At 42.3% G+C, this 18,065-nt stretch overlaps 2 protein-coding genes across 5 annotated transcripts in view; one reads left to right on the top strand and one right to left on the bottom strand.

Moving 5' to 3' along the window:
- Nucleotides 1–227: 227 nt before the first annotated feature.
- ccnh (cyclin H) lies at nucleotides 228–7,789 on the top strand. Of its 2 annotated transcripts, none has more exons than XM_046350044.1 (10): nucleotides 228–502; nucleotides 748–877; nucleotides 3,302–3,424; nucleotides 3,512–3,585; nucleotides 3,844–4,057; nucleotides 4,277–4,440; nucleotides 4,640–4,710; nucleotides 4,864–4,972; nucleotides 7,339–7,402; nucleotides 7,475–7,789. In XM_046350044.1, exons 2-10 carry the CDS (start codon nucleotides 761–763, stop codon nucleotides 7,508–7,510), a joined length of 972 nt encoding a protein of 323 aa, XP_046206000.1. In that variant the 5' UTR covers nucleotides 228–502; nucleotides 748–760; the 3' UTR covers nucleotides 7,511–7,789. The 2 variants fall into 2 exon arrangements, with proteins under 2 accessions (XP_046206000.1, XP_046206001.1); XM_046350045.1 differs by having other exon boundaries at nucleotides 234–502; nucleotides 7,478–7,789.
- A 220-nt stretch (nucleotides 7,790–8,009) lies between these two features.
- Nucleotides 8,010–18,065, bottom strand: part of rasa1a (RAS p21 protein activator (GTPase activating protein) 1a) — a 56,101-nt gene continuing 46,045 nt past the window's right edge. For 2 of the 3 annotated variants that reach the window (XM_046350041.1, XM_046350043.1), the window contains exons 7-26: nucleotides 17,546–17,598; nucleotides 15,592–15,742; nucleotides 15,192–15,270; nucleotides 14,943–15,066; nucleotides 14,536–14,692; nucleotides 14,242–14,329; nucleotides 14,065–14,145; nucleotides 13,543–13,700; nucleotides 13,289–13,365; nucleotides 12,978–13,150; nucleotides 11,503–11,662; nucleotides 11,180–11,322; nucleotides 10,570–10,685; nucleotides 10,267–10,371; nucleotides 9,814–9,900; nucleotides 9,567–9,634; nucleotides 9,367–9,455; nucleotides 9,116–9,193; nucleotides 8,863–8,997; nucleotides 8,010–8,731 (exon numbers count right to left, since the gene is read on the bottom strand). In XM_046350041.1, the coding sequence (XP_046205997.1) occupies nucleotides 8,648–8,731; nucleotides 8,863–8,997; nucleotides 9,116–9,193; nucleotides 9,367–9,455; nucleotides 9,567–9,634; nucleotides 9,814–9,900; nucleotides 10,267–10,371; nucleotides 10,570–10,685; nucleotides 11,180–11,322; nucleotides 11,503–11,662; nucleotides 12,978–13,150; nucleotides 13,289–13,365; nucleotides 13,543–13,700; nucleotides 14,065–14,145; nucleotides 14,242–14,329; nucleotides 14,536–14,692; nucleotides 14,943–15,066; nucleotides 15,192–15,270; nucleotides 15,592–15,742; nucleotides 17,546–17,598 (2,206 nt within the window). In that variant the 3' untranslated portion in view covers nucleotides 8,010–8,647. The remainder of the gene's footprint in view (nucleotides 8,732–8,862; nucleotides 8,998–9,115; nucleotides 9,194–9,366; nucleotides 9,456–9,566; nucleotides 9,635–9,813; nucleotides 9,901–10,266; nucleotides 10,372–10,569; nucleotides 10,686–11,179; nucleotides 11,323–11,502; nucleotides 11,663–12,977; nucleotides 13,151–13,288; nucleotides 13,366–13,542; nucleotides 13,701–14,064; nucleotides 14,146–14,241; nucleotides 14,330–14,535; nucleotides 14,693–14,942; nucleotides 15,067–15,191; nucleotides 15,271–15,591; nucleotides 15,743–17,545; nucleotides 17,599–18,065) is intronic. The other variant, XM_046350042.1, reaches the window with a different exon arrangement.

Genomic DNA, 18,065 nt, shown 5'->3' with positions numbered 1-18,065 from the left:
TCAAAATTGTATATATGATAAAATTCATGAAAACAAAAATGTGATTTTTGGTCTTAATTTATGGTTCGGTTTAGTCATTAGGGTTAGCAGTGTGGTTAAGGTTCAGTTTTACATTGTTTGTTTTAACTTTGTGGCTGTTCTAGCTACTCACTACCAGCTGCCTCTGGGTCAAGTTTCATGACAATAAATGCTACCTGCCCACCTACATGCGCATATCAATTTGCGCACTTTACCATATATTACGGTATAACTACGCAATGGACATGCTGTTGGTATGAATGTGCAAGCTACTTGCTAAGATAGTTAGTTACTTTCAAAATCATAAAGATATTAATAGTTTATCGAGCTAGCAAGTTAGTTATATCATAACGTTTGTACGGATCATCTGGAGTTTGATTAGACAGCTAGTAGAAGCTTCGCTAACAAGTCGAACAGCAACGACCGACTAGATAGCAACAGCTGGCTAGCACTAACGCCTTAGCTACCATCGGCTAGCTAAAAGGTAAGGAAAGAATGGGGCCTCTTCTTCAATGTTGCCAACCCGCTTGCTTAATACTCGCTACCGCGTAACGTCACTTGCTTCTTTGAACTAGCTATAATATTTTCTATTGGACAGGCAACTAACTATCAAATGCTATAGCATAGGCTAATCCGTTTGTTGGCTTGCAAACGTAGCATGCACATGTGATGTTGTGTAACTGTTATTCAAGTAACAGTATTTGACAACCAATTTTCTGTTATGTGCAGTCAGAGCTTCACCATGTTTCACATTAGCTCACAGAAAAAGTACTGGACATTCGACAATGAAGAAAGTCTGGAACAACTGAGATATGAAGCCAACCAGAAATATCGCAACAAAATGCTTGCCAGTGGGAAGGTAAAATGATTTAAAACATTTGACATTAGGCTAGTGTTAAAAGGCCAGGTGCAGACAACGTGATTTCCTGTGTTTTATATATACAGTTGAAGTCCGAAGTTTACATACACCCAATGGTGTGACTCTGACCCAACACACAGTAAGGCTGTAAATGTGTGTTCATTTTGTTTGCCGGCCTCCCAAAGACAGACATACAGTTGAAGTTGGAAGTTTACATGCACCTTAGCCAAATACATTTCACAGTTCCTGACATTTAATCCTAGTAAAAAGGCCCTGTCATAGGTCAGTTAGGATCACCACTATTTTAAGAATGTGAAATGTCAGGGTAATAGTAAAGAATTATTTATTTCAGCTTTTACTTCCTCACATTCCCAGTGGGTCAGAAGTTACCATACACTCAATTCGTATTTGGTAGCATTGCCTTTAAATTGTTTAACTTGGGTCAAATGTTTCGTGTAGCCTTCCACAAGCTTCCCACAATAAGTTGGGTGAATTTTGGCCAATTCCTCCTGATGGAGCTGGTGTAACTGAGACAGGTTTGTAGGCCTCCTTGCTCACACATGCTTTTTCATTTCTGCCCACAAATTTTCTATGGGATTGAGGTCAGGGCTTTGTGATGGCCACTTCAATACCCTGACTGTTGTCCTTAAGCCAATTATGCTTGGGGTCATTGTCCATTTGGGAGACCCATTTGCGACCAAGCTTTGACTTCCTGACTGATGTCTTGAGATGTTGCTTCAATATATCCACATAATTTTGGATATATGCCATCTATTTTGTGAACTGCAGCAAAGTACCCCCACAACATGATGCTGCCACCCCTGTGCTTCACGGTTAGGATTGTGTTCTTTGGCTTGCAAGCCTTTTTCCTCCATAACAATGGTCATCATGGCCAAATGGTTCTATTTTTGTTTCATCTGACCAGAGGACATTTCTCCAAAAAGTATGGTCTTTGTCCCCATGTGCATTTCTAAACTGTAGTCTGGCTTTTTTTTATGGCAGTTTTTGAGCAGTAGCTTCTTCCTTGTTGAGCGGCCTTTCAGGTTATGTTGATATAGGACTCGTTTTACTGTGGATATAGATCCTTTGCTGTTGTTCTGGGATTGATTTGCACTTTTCACACAAGTACGTTCATCTCTAGGAGACAGAATGCGTCTCCTTCCTGAGCGGTATGACGGCTGCGTGGTCCCATGGTGTTTATAGTTGTGTACGATTGTTTGTACAGATGAACGTGGTACCTTCAGGCGTTTGGAAATTGCTCCCAAGGATGAATCAAACCTGTGGAGGTTTACAATTTTTTTTTCTGAGGTCTTTGCTGATTTCTTTTGATTTTACCATTATGTCAAGCAAAGAGGCACTGAGTTTGAAGGTAAGCCTTGACATACATCCACATGTACACCTCCAATTGACTCAAATGATGTCAATTAGCCTATCAGAACCTTCTAAAGCATGACATAATTTTCTGGAATTTTCCAAGCTGTTTAAATGCAGTCAACTAAGTGTACGTAAACTTCTGACCTACTGGAATTGTGATACAGTGTATTATAAGATAAATAATTTCTGTAAACAATTGTTGGAAAAATGTATTGTCATGAACAAAGTAGATGTCCTAACCGACTTGCCAAGGAGTGGTTGAAAAACAAGTTTTAATGACTCCAACCTAAGTGTATGTAAACTTCCAACTTGGAGGTTGGAATAATACTGTGAGAATAATGGTGTATGCATCCGGTTGACGTTTGCACACTCAGATGTGAGAAAGCCAGTGGGAAAAGATGGATTCTTTCCAAAATTCTACACATTTTTCTTATTGATCTCAATGCAATTTTCTGTTCCCCAAACTAAAATATTTTACGAACAGAATGGACTAAGTTTAGTAGACTTTACCCCTTGCCAAAGTAAAACAAAAAGAAAAATAAATATGTTTAGGAGTGCAATGGCGAATTGAGTTATTGCACACTTCAGAGTATGCGTTCCCTAACGGAATTATGCAAATAGATGCTAGAACGCGACAATAGGATCTCGTGCTTGGCTCTTCCCACCTCCTCGCTTGTTCTGCACACTGATTAATTTGCTCCTATTGTAAAACAACAGGCTGTGTTCTGTCTTGGGTAAGTTATAATAAATATTTGGCTTTGGACTGCCTGGTGAATTAGTTCTAGTTAACAGACCAATAAGAATGAGTTCCAAACTTCTCTGCCAATAACAGCTCATTTTAAGTTTTCCACTCCCCACTCAGACCACTCCCAGCAAAATTATTGCTTGGTACTTGCTACACAGAAATGATTTGATTTAGACATTTTTAAAAAATGGCCTCAATGGATCTTTTAACTTTTATTATAGTTGCCACTTGCTTCCAACATTGAGTTTGTTAATGCCCTTGTTGTTCTCCCTCTCATCCTTTCCTTTGACCCTGCCTTGATAAAGCCTGGGGTTAGTGACGCCGTGTTCCTGGAGGCTCACGAGGAGAATGTCCTTTTCAGACACTATGAGAAGAGACTCCTTGACTTCTGTAATGTTTTCAAGCCTGTGATGCCCAAGTCTGTTGTGGTATGTATTTTGTAAGGGTACACTGTAAATCAGATCTAGACCACCTGGATTTATATAAGGGGCTTAAGAGTGCAATCATCTCAACAGGGTACAGCTATCATGTATTTCCGGAGATTTTACCTGAACAACTCACTGATGGAATACCACCCCAGAACAATCATGTGAGTAGTAAAGGGCTTGTCTTTGACCAGTAGTCCCAGAGCCTTATGTTGAGACACTCCTACTTAGATACAGATACACATTTGATTTCTGAACTCACAGTACATAACCTCTCTCGCCCTCATTCTCTCGTCACGTTTTTCCCTTCTCCCAACCTTCCTTTACTCTGCTCTTTTTTTCTCACCCAATCTCCTTGCCACCCTTATCTCTTTTTGGCCCACCTCTTCCCTGTCTTCTTGCTTTCTTTTATTTTCTTTCAGGCTGATCTGTGCCTACCTGTCCTGTAAGGTGGATGAGTTTAATGTGTCCAGCACCCAGTTTGTGGGGAATCTTGTGCAGGAGAGTGCGGCCGGGCAGGAGAGGGCTCTTGAACAGATTTTGGAGTATGAGCTCCTTCTCATTCAGCAGCTCAACTTCCACCTGGTGGTGCACACCCCCTACAGACCTATGGAGGGCCTGCTCATAGACATCAAGGTGGGTAGATGGAAATGGAGATACTTACTTGGTCAATGATGCGCAGTAGAGATACAGCAGATGAACATAAACCTGGTGGAGTGTTGTGCAATTATATGCTGCTGAGATTGAAAGAGACATGTTGTGGACTTAGTTGATTCTGTAATAGAAAACCCAGCAAGTTATGTGCCAACTAAGGCTTCAGTCAACAGCTCTGTCTATTGGTGACCTTTTCCGCAGACAAGGTACCCTCTTCTGGAGAACCCAGAGTCTCTGAGGAAGAGTGTTGATGACTTCCTGACGCGGGTCACCCTCACAGACAGTGGGCTGCTGTTTCCCCCATCTCAGATAGCCATGACAGCCATCCTGAACAGTGCGTCGCGGGCCGGCCTCAGCATGGAGAGGTAGGCCACTAACAGGTCTGTGTTCAAGACTAGAGCAAGGCCATGTTCCAGGGGATATGGACTGAACATGGCCTAGAGAGCAGCAAGTGAAAACATTCTTCCATAGTCTATTGTAGACAGGGTAGTATTCTCACAATCTGTTTTCATGAATTATGATCAATTTAGTCTTGAACTAGTTTTGTTGTCCCTTTTGTTATAGCTATCTGACCGAATGTATGGGACTGAAGGAGGACAAAGAAACTCTCTTAAAGATGTACGACGCGATGAGACGTGAGTAGGTTTTGCCTGCATTGTTGCATTTACCAATTACAACCACTTGGTGGCAAGTTTGATCTGTTTGACAGCACATCAACATTCTACAAAGCAACATTAACATGTTGTTTCAGTGACAAACATCAGAATGTGTTTTTCCTTTTCATACAGGGATAAAAAGTCTCATGAAAAAGTATGAACTTCCAAAACCAGACGAGGTGAACGCTTACAAAGTGAAACTGGAGAGGGTCCATGCTGACTTTGGCACAAACTCCAACATGTACGTATAGCCTTCTTTAGTGCATGCATCTGTCAGTTACAAACGCACACAATTGTTAGATTGTATTTGTGCAGAGTGTATGGTTACATGGTGCACTACCGCACAACTAGGGAGTGAATTTCAAGGTAGAAATGATCAGCTGACTTGAGTAACAGGTTAATATTGTGTGATAGGAATGGCTGACCGGTAACGAGAGGATATTCCGGCTTCTGAGACTACTATAACAATCAGGACTCATCCAAACTCCCTTCATAATAAATAGTCTAGCAGCAATACCTTTCTCCATACATACTAAGTTTTTATTTAGCCAGGTCGATCAAGTGTATATAAGATGCAAAAGATTCACGGTTCTGTCTATCAGATAGAAAAATAAACACATCAGCTATATGAAATAAAGAGGAAGCAGAACAGTTTCACGCTCCATGAAGCACAGCTGACATTTATATATTTGAAGAGCGGGGTTTAATCTCACCCATATCTCAAGTCTATGAACACTTGGGTGAGGTTTGTAAAGTCTGTATACTCTTCAGTGCATCTAAATTGAGTCTGACTTTTAGAGGGGTTTGTATGAGCAGTACTAAGTCAGCCAGTTCTCATTCAAACGACAGAGGTGAATCTGTATATGGCCTGCACAAAATGTATCAATTATCTTGGTCAGTGTGGTGTTGGCTTGTTATCACCAAGGAAAGTGGGTTAGTGAGGGTTACATTTTGAAGTTGCAAATATATGAAAGCTTCAGTTGATATGCCCAGGCTTAAAGGGAGGATTTCTCAGTTCCTTTAGTTTCTCAGAGCAGCACATACTGTATGTAGGCCCAGTCATCGGCAGTTTCCATAGGGTTATACATGCACATGTTACAAATAGTTCTTACAAACTGTTAGGTTAACATTTGTATGATAAGCTATCATACATAAACACTGGTTTTGTCATAACAGGCAAAGCAGCATACAAAATATATAGCTAGTAGTTTCAGTGCTATATACAGGTAACTGAAAAAATAAAGATAACCCCAAGTGTCTTAATAGGATGTTGGGCCACCACAAGCCACCAGCTTCAATGCGACCTTGGCATAGATTCTACAAGTATCTGGAACTCTATTGGAGGGTGGCAACACCATTCTTCCATGAGAAATTCCATCATTTGGTGTTTTGTTGGTGGTAGAACGCTGTATCAAGCGCCACTCCAGAATCTCACAGATATCTGGTGACTGAGACGACCATGGCTTACATCGGTTACAAGCTCATCAAACCATTGACCACTCATACTCTGTGGATGTGGACCTAAACCATGCCAGGAAAATGCACCCCACACCATAAGAGCCTCCAGAACCCTCATTTACCCAGGGGGTTCCACTATTTTGGCAGTTACCTGTATAAGAAGCTAGTGTGAATTGGAAACTGCCATTTTGGAGTTAGGGTTGTGAAATCAAGTGGTGTGTAAAGTGAGTTAAGGCTTGTCTTGGAGGATTTCCCTGAAGATTGTTGTTATCGCTACGATGGTTTGGCTCACCGCTGCCCCGAGGCCCTCTGGGAAGGTTCCACTGTTGAAAAGGCAGTGTCTCTAGGGTTCAAGTCAGGCCCCCTCCCAATTTCAGGACAATGGCCAAGCCAATCAACATATAGGTGATCCAGTTCAGTTTTCTTTAGCGGTCTGTAAGCTATAATATAACTGGCAAAATAGGCTAACAGTGTCCTGTTCATGTCAGTCTGGCCCTCTCAGCTTGAATATAGTTCAACCTAGCATTGGGTAAGGAGTTCTTCCTTATTTCACCAGTGTCTGTTCCAGGGCTTTGGGACTGGCAAGAGATTCCCAGATCCAGTCAGCTATAGTGGACCGACACATCCAGAAAGCTACATGCTCAATACAAATTCACCTAGTCTCTGGTCCAGGGCTTGATGGTGGTTTGGTTGACTGACCAACCCATCCAGTCTTTGTAGAATTCACATTACCTGGATGGTGGCAGCCAATGCCATGATGGTGCACTCGGTCCTGCAAGACAAAGTGTACGCTGTTGAAAAGGCCTCACATTGATCAGTTACATCTTAATGCCATTTATTTGAGACTGCCACCCTACCCCTTCTATATCCATACAATCGGATATGAACTCCGGAGAGTCACTTTGCAGGGTGTTCACCGTGGTGTCATGACAGATGACATGGGAATGGAGATGTGCATGACTTGAAGGGATAACATGTTTAACAAATGTGGCCTGCTGAAACAGCTTCCAGCAGACCGATCTCCATGATTCTTTACCTTCCATAAATCTAGTCAGTTTTAGCCTACCGGTTACCAATACTTCATATACCACCCAAACAAAAGATTGTGCGCTCTTTCATCTGACAGTTAAATCTTAATCCGTTCTACAGGAAAAGAAAACGAGGATATGAGGATGACGATCATGTAGCGAAAGAGCCCCGCATGACAGAAGAAGTGAGTGGAACCACATTTTGGCTACCAGTGCCTCTACATTTCATGTCATTAATAGCTTGCTGTGTTTTCTAGGAGGAGTGGACGGATGAAGATTTGGATGACTTGTGAAAACAATTGGTATCCCTGAATTTCCGATTCAGCCGACATATGCAGTGTTTACGCTCTGCTAACATTGCCTTTAAATCACTAACGCTGAACTTCTGCCATATGGATTGAATAGATCACCCAACCATTTTGCCACTGAAGGATAAGCAATATTGTCTCATGGCCTCACAGGTGGTCTACCTAGTGTGGGGGGAAAAAAAATCTGCCATTAGTGTTTTTCCTTGTTCTTATCAGGCCATACATTATGGTCTTGTAATATAATAAACCTATTTTTGTACTTGTTTTATGGTGTCAACCTTTAAATACCAAATGTGTTTCTCTTGTGGTATATCTGTATGCTTGAATATTCCATGGAAAAAGTTTAGGTGGGCATCCTGTGTCTGAGCAGAGCTTCAATACACTATTTAACAGTGCGCTATGATACAGAGCTGCACTTCCAAATCTCAGACGTGTTCTCAGGAGAAATACAGAAGTTACCTGGGGAAGAAAAGATTCCACTATCTACTTTACAAAAAAAGTTTAATAAGTGCATGCATGTCTGATACAATCTGTACTGCTGTTTCTTTGATTATGTATCTTGTCTGGCATTGAGACTGAACTAAACATGATACAGTTGGAAAACAAAACAATTCAGTTTGTCTCAATTATACTCATGATTCCAGCAAGAGAATTTGACATACTTTCTGTATTAACATTTCCAAACTAAAACCGAAAAATAAAAATAAAACGACATACAAGAAACGCTAGTTTCAGCACTATTGTCACAACCATAAAAGGAATCAGTCAAATTACAGTATAAAAAGCATTATCGCTCATAATCCAGTTATAAGAAACAGGTTTGACTTTCCTCATAATGGAGATGGCAAACATGTCTTGGGTATGTGATGCTTTGCTTTGAAATAAAATCTTTGACCCTTGTAATAAAAGGGGTACGATACATACAGAATCATGAACAGTTTGTCACTGGTTCTGTTTGCTGCTGTTCTCATGGCATGGGAATTTTTGGCGGGATGGTGGGCGGGGCTTTCGGAGATGAGGGGTGGGTTGCCATGGTGATGAGTGGAGCATGCTTGGTCGGTTCCCGTGTGCAACTCCGTGCGAGGAAAAGGCAGGATGGATGGAGAGGGGAGGAGTGCTGTACTACCTGTTGCTGTTGGACATGGCATAGTGAACCTGTTTCTGCTGAAGGAGCTCAGTGATGGCCAGCAGCTTTTTCAGCACGTGCTACAAAGAGAAACATGAGACAGCCATGGTTTACAATCATGGCATGTTTGGTACCATGTCATTAACAGATTCAAAAATACTTTTTTGCCTTTCAATCACTGGTTGAATGCACTTGCCACACACACACACACCTGCTGTGCTCCCCTCTCGTTGCTCAGGGTGCGGAGATCGTCTGAGTGAGAGACACAGATCTCATGCAGGGCTGCAAGGTCACGGGACAGGTCTGTCCTAAAGTGCTCTGTAACTTCAGGGAGGTCAGGGACATTCTGTGAAGGACACACATGTTAACATCTGACCTAGACATTGGAACAGAACTGCCACATGTCTGCAGGTTCCTAAAGACTTCCAACGGTGTCTTAACAGAAATGGAAACAAGTAACCTACCCCCAACTCATCCAGAAACATGATCATCCTATGTTTGTTGTTTTTGATGAAGGGGTTCACACCTTCCATGTAGGGCTCCTGGATTGAAAAGAGGAACACACTCAATTAACATTATGTCAGAAAGTAAAGATATACTGTTCCCTGAAGGATGGAAACAAGGTACAACGCACAGCTATGGAGGATTGCGCTTAGACAACAGGGATGCAAACGTCCCTACACGGAACAGTGTAGGAGCTTTAAGGTGGTCGTACCTTAGCACCAAACTCCACCAGGTTAGCCAGGTTCTGGACAGACTTGGCAATCAATGTGAGGGTACGGCCTGCTGTTGCAGAGGGAGGGTCTACAAAAAAAAGATGAACAAGTAAATTAAGTAATGTATGGACACACTCTTCATTCCATGCTAAGAAATAATCAATTTATGCAATAACAAATACAAAGGTTAAAGGCTCACCAGCAATGATGTTGAACATTCTTGGGTTGAGGATGGCAGGACAGATCAGTCTCAGGAACACAAAGCCACTGGAAGAGCGAAACAAGTATCCGTTAGATCAATGCTTCTCAAACATTCCTGATATAGGCCCCTCTTGACCAAAGGCACCATAACATTAGAATGGTTTCTAATGATCTAATGCTGTGAGCTGCCTATCCATGAGGGTTGCAGATGGCAAAGTAGATCCATGGTGTGTACAGTTAGTTACCTTACGACTCTGGTTCTCATGGTGGTGTTGGTCGGCCATTTCTGCTGCACTGATTTCTGCAGACACCCATAGATATACCTTAGAGTCCTGGAAGGGTCATGGAAGAGAGAGTGAGACTGAATTTACTGGAACATGACTTAAATAGAAATTTATGAACTTCAAGCTAGCCTATGGATGTATTTAATGTGTTCAGTTCATTTGTTGGTTTGTCTGATGACATAATAGATTGACTGTACTGCAGGAGCATGTCATGATATACAGGGTTCAAACTATGGAGATGGTTATTTAAAATGGCAGTGTATATTTAACCGGCAGAAAATGAATGGCGGCGTTACGCTAACCCCAATGTTACTTTTATGCCTCACTGAAACTATTCCTAACCTTAACCTCAATTTCGACCCCTATGCCTAAACTTAAGTTTTCGTTCTGCCGGTCGGATATACACTTCCTTACTTATTAGGGTTGGGCCGATGAATGATGTCATCGGGTGACGATAATGATTGACAGCCATCGTCGATGGGGACGTCATCGTCGATGACAGATGATAGCCTATTTACACTTGACAAAGCAGAACAGTACAGACAGTGACATTTCAGAATTCTAGTCAAATTCACGGATTGATTCGCCCTTTTGTTAGTCCAAATCAATGAGTCCCGATCGACGATATGCCAAAAGTTCATACATCGCCCCAACCCTATGTGGATGGTTCCCGTGTTAGTTTGTTGGTATGTGCAACGTGGATTGGTGTGTGCTTACGGGGGCAGGATCTCAGCAGCCATGAAGATCTTCTCCACCAGCTCAGACAGGATGTTGAGGAGGTGGGCTAGGTTTAGATTCACATCCTCGTTCTTCTCCAGTTTTGAGGGATTCAGCTAGTGAGGGGGACAGAAAAACAGGAAAGGAAAGAGAGATGTTTCATTATACAGATAGAAGTGTGCTCGTGAAAAACAAGATGGGCCACATAAGATTATTTCACTAGAGTAGGATTTACTGTTGAAAGCAACTGTGGAAGATAATGTGTAATGCCCTCTGTTCCACTGGAGGAGACAGTCAGTCTGAAGAGTCCTGTGAAATCACAACAGCACTGTGAATCTGTGTCATTGTAACATGAGTTACTGTTTTGTCTTCTGTGTAGCCAAAGTACTGATATGATGTTATAAATGCCAAGTGTTCCACTCCACTCGGGAGATAAAGTGAAGAATAGCTGAGTTGTTGCCCACACACTTCTCTGCTGAAAGAGTTGACTAAAGTAACTTTACAGACGTAAGATGTTGCCAAACTGATACAGTAGGTAGAGCTTGGGCTAAATGAAATAAGGCTAAAGCCTTTCTGCATGTCAGAAAATGTGTATGTGTTGTGTGTTTACCTCACAGGACTGCTTGCTCTCCATGATCTTAAGGATGGTGTCTTTGAGGGCGTGGTGGACGAAGGGTGTGGCCGTGGCCTTCATGTACTGCTCCATCAGCGTGCTGGCCAGCGTGGTCGCTCGGAACAGGGTCGTCGCCTCGTCTGGGAACCACCAGAGAGAGGAGACTTCTCATCAGCCAAGTGTGTGTGTGTGTGTGTGTCATAGCTTTCATGTTGGAATCATAAACACAAAGCATCTAAAAGTGGAGATTGGCTCTTTATCATTGTGAAGTAGGTTTTCACAATGTCGCTACAACATGCAGAGGTGTGTCTTTGTCTTACCCTCCATGTTGATCTCTCGGTCATTGAGTGTCCTGAGTAAGGGGGCCTCTGTCTTCTCGTGTCTGAAGATGCGCAGCAGGATGCTGGCCAGCAGGGTGCGGTCCTGCCCACACACATGGGCCAGAGCATAGATCACATGGAACTCTTTCAGCAGGATCAGCTGTGGGGATACACAGACAACCAGACAGTCAATGTCGGTGACCTATGGTCAAACAAGCGGCCATCATTTTGACATGTATTTTTCCAGGACACATACTATGTACCTCACACGTAATACAGTATTTGTTACTAACTGCTGATCCATGTTTTGGTGTCTCACTTATTGTAACCAAGTGCTGGTCTTTGTACCTTGACGAATGGTAATCCTTAATTAACCTCTCTGGGGTATGTGGAGCGCTAGCGTCCCAACTGGCCAACATCCAGTGAGATTGCAGAGCGCCAAATTCAAATACAGAAATGCTCGTTATAAAAATTCAGAAAACAAAACATATTTTACATATGTTTAAAGATTAACTTCTTGTGAATCCAACCACTGTCAGATTTTAAAAATGCTTTACCCACGGAAAGCATACCGTACGATTATTTGAGAACATAGCAGACAAATCATTACAAACAGTAACCAGCCAAGTAGAAGAGTTACACAAGTCAGAAATAGAGATAAAATGAATCCCTTACCTTTGATGACCTTCATATGGTTGCACTCAGAAGACATTCATTTACACAATAAATGTTCCTTTTGTTCGATAAAGTCTCTTTATATACCCGAAAACATCCATTTTGTTTGCGCGTTTTCTTCAGTAATCCACAGGCTCAAACGCAGTCAAAACAGGCAGACCAAAAATCCAAATTGTATCCGTAAAGTAAATAGAAACATGTCAAACGATGTTTATATTTAATACTCAGGTTGTTTTTAGCCTAAATGATCTATAATATTTCAACCGGACAATAACGTCGTCAATATAAAAAGGTAAACAAGAAAGGCACTCTCTGGTTGCGCGCATGAAAAAGCTCGGTGACACAGCAGGGTCCACTCATTCAGACTGCTCTTACTCCCTACTCCCTCTTACTCCCTCTTACTCCTTTCAGAATGCATGCCTGAAACAATTTCTAAAGACTGTTGACATCTAGTGGAAGGCATAGGAACTGCAATTTGAGTCCTAAGTCAATGGATACGGTAATGGCATTGGATAGAAAACTACAAAACAAAAACCATGCTTCCTGAATGGGTTTTTCTCAGGTTGTCGCCTGCCAAATCAGTTCTGTTGTACGCAGACACTATTTTAACAGTTTTGGAAACTTTAGAGTGTTTTCTATCCAAATCTACCAGTTATATGCATATCATATCTTCTGGTCCCGAGTAGCAGGCAGTTTAATTTGGGCATGCTTTTAAACCAAAATCCCGAATACTGCCCCCTACCCTAGAGAAGTTAATGAATGACTCCATCATCATCTTCATTAATAAGTGTGTGTGTGACCTCTTTGAATTCGCTGTACTCCTCCTCAGGCATTATCTTCTCCATGGAGTAGCGGGCTCGCACCCTCAGGGAGCCCGGCTCGATGCCTTTCAGAGGCACGTGGGAGCTTAGAGGGAACCACTCGTCTATCATCTGGCCCTTCTGCAGTCGGCTCAGCTGGCAACGCATGAATACTGAAGCAGAGGGAGAGAGACATTTAGTGGAACACAGACAATAAAACACTGTTTTTCTCATCTCAATATGGAATGGGATTATAAAGAGATTGTTAGATTTTGTGACATAGCTCTAGTCTAAGTAGAACAGAGACTCACAGATGTCACTTTCTTTGCTCTTCTTTGTCTTGTTACTCAGGCTGATTTCAAACCTGTTGATTTCACTCGACAAGTCACTGAAGGGGGGAAAAAAATAGAACAATATTGTCCGTCAATTTAGTGAACCCAAACATGATTTGACAGCTGATGGCAATGATTACATTTGTAAGTGCAGTATGAAAGCCAAATAAAAATGTCCCAATTCCCCCTAAATTGCCAATAACACTTTGAATGAAGATGGAATTAGAACTCACTCAAAGATGAACTCCTCAGTGAAGACTGGGTTCTGGCCCTCTCGAGGGTGGGTCTTGGCCACCTGCACACTGTTCAGGTAGATGTTGCAGTAGGGGTTGGTGAAGTGCTTCACTGGCAGCTTGTGGGCCTCCTCCACATACAGGACCAGACTGCTCACCTGATGGGACACATACCAGGTCAACAGTCAGCCAGTCAGTCACAACCAGGGATTCTGATGACTCAGCTGCTTGGAACTACAAATTAGTAGGTTTGAATCCCGCATGGGCCACCTACAAGTGTTCGCTGTAAGACGCTTTGGATAATGGCATCTGCTAAAATGTCCAAATCTGTAATTCAGCTTTTTTCTTTGGGGAGTGAAGGCCCAACTTGGATTTCAAGATTCAATACTTTTTTGCCATATCAAACAAAGGAATTTCATTTGGCGCAGTTAAAAATAAAAATCATATATTTAAGTAAAAATATTTAAGTAAAAAAAAATGATAAAAGCACTATAAAAATAGCACTTGACAGTGCGTTTGTACCTGTCGGAGCCTCTTGTTGGGGGTGGGCTGGGTGGGTTTCCTAAGGTTACTGCAGAACGTCTGCAGACATTTCATCCAGTCCTACAAAGAGGGAAAAAAAACACTGTTAGATTAAAGAAAGGTGTGATTGAAGAATATCCCAAAGAGAGAAAGTGTGCGAGACAGATCAGTACAAACCTGTGCCTGTTCAGGGGTCTCGCCAGCAAAGTAGAATATGTACTGTTCCTCACTAAAGTGCTGGATCACAACTTGGAAACAGTTTGGCCTGCAAACAAAAACAGGAGCATAGTTGTGACTCAACAAGCACGTGCCCAATCGAATGTATGCACTCCTAGCAAACTCAGACAGAAGAACTTAAAGAAAAGACTAATAAACAACCATAGGCTTATGTTCTGTCACAATGATTCGTTATTGTCCCATTCAATGTTCTCTCAGATCTAGGATCAATGGTAAATGGGTGAAATGTCTCACCTGCCAAACAGACTGTCGTGCACGCCGTACACCGAGCACACGCTCAGGTCAATCAGGCCTTTGGGTTTAGTGGCCCTCTTCTCACTCTCAAAGTAGATGAGCTGGGCGTCGTTCCCCTCCAAGATGAAGTAGAGGTTCTTCCAGCGCTTGCCTTTGCCTGGGGGTAGGAAGAGGAGAGGGGAGAAGACATGAGGCCAATTCCCTCCCATCTGCCTGCACTTGTTCACGCCCTCTCAAGTTCAGGGGGGAGTTTGCATCATATTTATTATTACACCAATCCGTGCCTTTTAAATCCATGAGGGTTGGTATACCAGTGACCACTTCAGGGAGAAGTGGGAGAGAGAGAAATGGGCTAAGGTCTGGAAGATTACATTTACAGGCATTTGAGCATAAAAACATATGGGTACCTTTGTTGAATAGGAGGTAGCCTTTCTTGACAATGTTTTTGTAGAAGGCGTCTTTCGTTTTCCGTCTGATAGTGTTATAGATCTCCTTGCCGTCCACCAAGTCTGAAAGCACTTGTTCCTGTTGCTGAAATACACGAATGTCAATAAAACCCCACATCAACACCATTAAATACCTGTACATCTATAGCCGTCTCAAACTGTTATGGACAGTAGTAGCACCACAACGGAGGTTAATGGACTCAGGCTTACCTGCACTGAAACAGCATCTTTCAGGTTGTAGCCCTCCACGATCTGCTCTTTCTTATAATGCTCAATAATGTCATCAACACTGCCAGAGAGAGAACAGACAGAGCACAGCAGTTATTTCCAATGACCAGCACAAACCACCATACTCGTTCCTAACGCATCAGACTTTTATATAGTCATTTCTATATAACCTCCACTTCTATGTGGAACTGTATACCTGGATATCACCACAGCTTTATACTGTATGATTACAGGTAATGCCAAAAAGGATTTCCTGACCACATCCCACAACCAGGAAAACCTCTCGGCACTATTTACAGGCCAGGTTATTTTCTGATTCTATTAAAAGTTTCGATTCATCACTACTGCACTGGGAGACAGTACGTGCCCCTGCTACACATACCTGTTGTAGTATCTCCCCCCCATCATGTACTGATTGTTGGGCGTGGGGCATATCTTAAACCTTTGGATGTTCTCATTGGTGCGAAAAAACAGGGAGTAGTCCCCGGGTGTGTTGTCTGACGGCCGGACCAGGAAGCTGGACACTTGGCCAACTAAATAAGGGAGAGAGAAATCACATTGATTGTTGACATTGACAGTATTGGAACATACAGTACCAGTCAAAAGTTTGGACATCTACAAACATCTACACATTCCAGGGTTTTTATTTGACCATTTTCTACATTGTAGAATAATAGTGAAGACATCAAAACTATGAAATAACACATGGAATCATGTAGTAACCAAAACAAAAACGAATCTAAATATATTTTACATTTCAGATTCTTCAAAGTAGCCACCTGTGCCTTGATGACAGCTTTGCACAACCAGATTCATGAGCTAGTCACTTGGACTGCACTTCAATTAACAGTTGTGCATTGTTGGAATTTCTTTCCTTCTTAATGCATTTGAGCCCATCAGTTGTGTTGGTATACAGAAGATGGCCATATTTGGTCAAAAGACCCAGTCCACATTATGGCAAGAACAGCTCAAATAAGCAAAGATAAACAACAGTCCATCATTACTTTAAGACATGAAGGTCAGTCAATACGGAACAGTTCAAGAGTTTTGAAAGTTTCTTCAAGTGCAGTCGCAAAACCCATCAAGAGCTATGAAACTGGCTCTCATGAGGACCGCCACAGGAAAGGAAGATCCAAAGTTACCTCTGCAGCAGATAAAAAGTTAGTTATCAGCAATTAACTGCACCTCAGATTGCAGTCCAAATAAATGCTTCAGAGTTCAAGTAACAGACACATCTCAACCTCAACTGTTCAGAGGCGACTGAAATCAGGCCTTCATGGTCAAATTGCTGCAAAGAAACCACTTCTAAAGGACACATGTTCAGGGGCGGCAGGTAGCCTAATGGGTAGAGCGTTGGACAAGTAACTGAAAGGTTGCAAGATCGAAATCTGTCGAAATCTGAACAAGGCAGTTAACCCACTGTTCCTAGGCCATCATTGAAAATAGGAATTTGTTCTCAACTGTCTTGCCTAGTTAAATAAATAATAACACCAATAAGAAGAGACTTGCATAGGCCAAGAAACAAGCACAAAAGGACAGTAGACCTGTGGAAATATTTCCTCTGGTCTGATGAGTCCAGAATTGAGCTCTTCGGTTCCAATCGCCGTGTTTTTGGGAGACGCAAAGTAGGTGAATGGGGAGGTGGTGGTGTGATGGTGCTTTTCTGGTGACACTAGTCAGTGATTTATTTAGAATTCAAGGCACACTTAACAAGAAGCATGGCTACCATTGGTTTGCGCTTAGTGGGACTATCATTTGTTATTCAACAGGACAATGACCCAAAACCCACATTCAGGCAGTGTAAGGAATATTTGGCCAAGGAGAGTGATGAGTGCTGCATCAGATGGCCTGGCCTCCACAATCACCTGACCTCAATCCAACCTCAATCCAATTGAGATGGTGTGGGATGAGTTGGACTGCAGTGACGGAAAAGCAGCCAACAAGTGCTTAGCATATGTGGGATCTCCTTCAAGACTGTTGGAAAAGCATTCCAGGTGACTACCTCATGAAGCTGGTTGAGCGAATGTCAAGAGTGTTCAAAGCTGTCAAGGCAAAGGGTGGCTAGTTTGAAGAAACACTTTTTTGGTTACTACATGATTCCATGTGTTATTTCATAGTTGAGGTCTTCACTATTATTCTACAAATGTATAAAATTGTAGAAATAAAGAAAACCCTTGAATGAGTAGGCATGTCCAAACTTTTGACTAGTAGTGTATATTTTAGCAACAGAAAAGGTTTGTTGATAACAGATCACAGATATGGGAGCATAATCCCATTGTACTACATTAATCGTGAGGAGAATGTAAAATCTAAAGACAGAATATAGTGCTTGCTACCTGTCATCAGCAAGTTGTAGGCCTCTTGTTTGCTGATCTTGCCGTGATACCAACTACAGAGAGGATGAGGATGGACCATTATATAAAAAAGGGAGAGAGGGAAAAGAAAACCGACAGATCAATAATGTGCTGGGTTTAAAGGTGGGTTGAGGGGTTTTAGAAGGGTCAGATCAGAGTCTACGATGATGAATCACAACCTGATAGATCCGATTGGTAAACACCAAACAGCAAGTCATTCATTCTTTTTTATTGAAATTTTATTTTAACCACCTTTTCTCCCCAATTCCGTGGTATCCAATTTTTTTTAGTAATTACTATCTTGTCTCATCACTACAACTCCCATACGGGCTCGGGAGAGACGAAGGTCGAAAGTCATGAGTCTTCCGAAATACAACCCAACCAAGCCGCACTGCTTCTTAATACAGCGCGCATCCAACCTGGAAGCCAGCCGCACCAATGTGTCGGAGGAAACACTGTGCACCTGGCGACCTTGCACTGCGCCACAGGAGTCACTGGTGCG

This window comes from Oncorhynchus gorbuscha, linkage group LG05 (genome assembly GCF_021184085.1).
Source record: "Oncorhynchus gorbuscha isolate QuinsamMale2020 ecotype Even-year linkage group LG05, OgorEven_v1.0, whole genome shotgun sequence".
Taxonomy (NCBI): domain Eukaryota; kingdom Metazoa; phylum Chordata; class Actinopteri; order Salmoniformes; family Salmonidae; genus Oncorhynchus; species Oncorhynchus gorbuscha.
The sequence above is the reverse complement of the archived record's forward strand: the minus strand, read 5'-3'. Positions and strand labels throughout refer to the sequence as shown.

Excerpts from the sequence above, each read along its gene's own strand:
- ccnh (XM_046350044.1), top strand. The coding sequence starts at position 761 with ATGTTTCACATTAGCTCACAGAAAAAGTACTGGACATTCGACAATGAA. Across the intron at positions 4,711-4,863 it reads GATGTACGACGCGATGAGAC|GGATAAAAAGTCTCATGAAA; the intron begins GTGAGTAGGTTT and ends CTTTTCATACAG. Across the intron at positions 7,403-7,474 it reads AGCCCCGCATGACAGAAGAA|GAGGAGTGGACGGATGAAGA; the intron begins GTGAGTGGAACC and ends TGTGTTTTCTAG.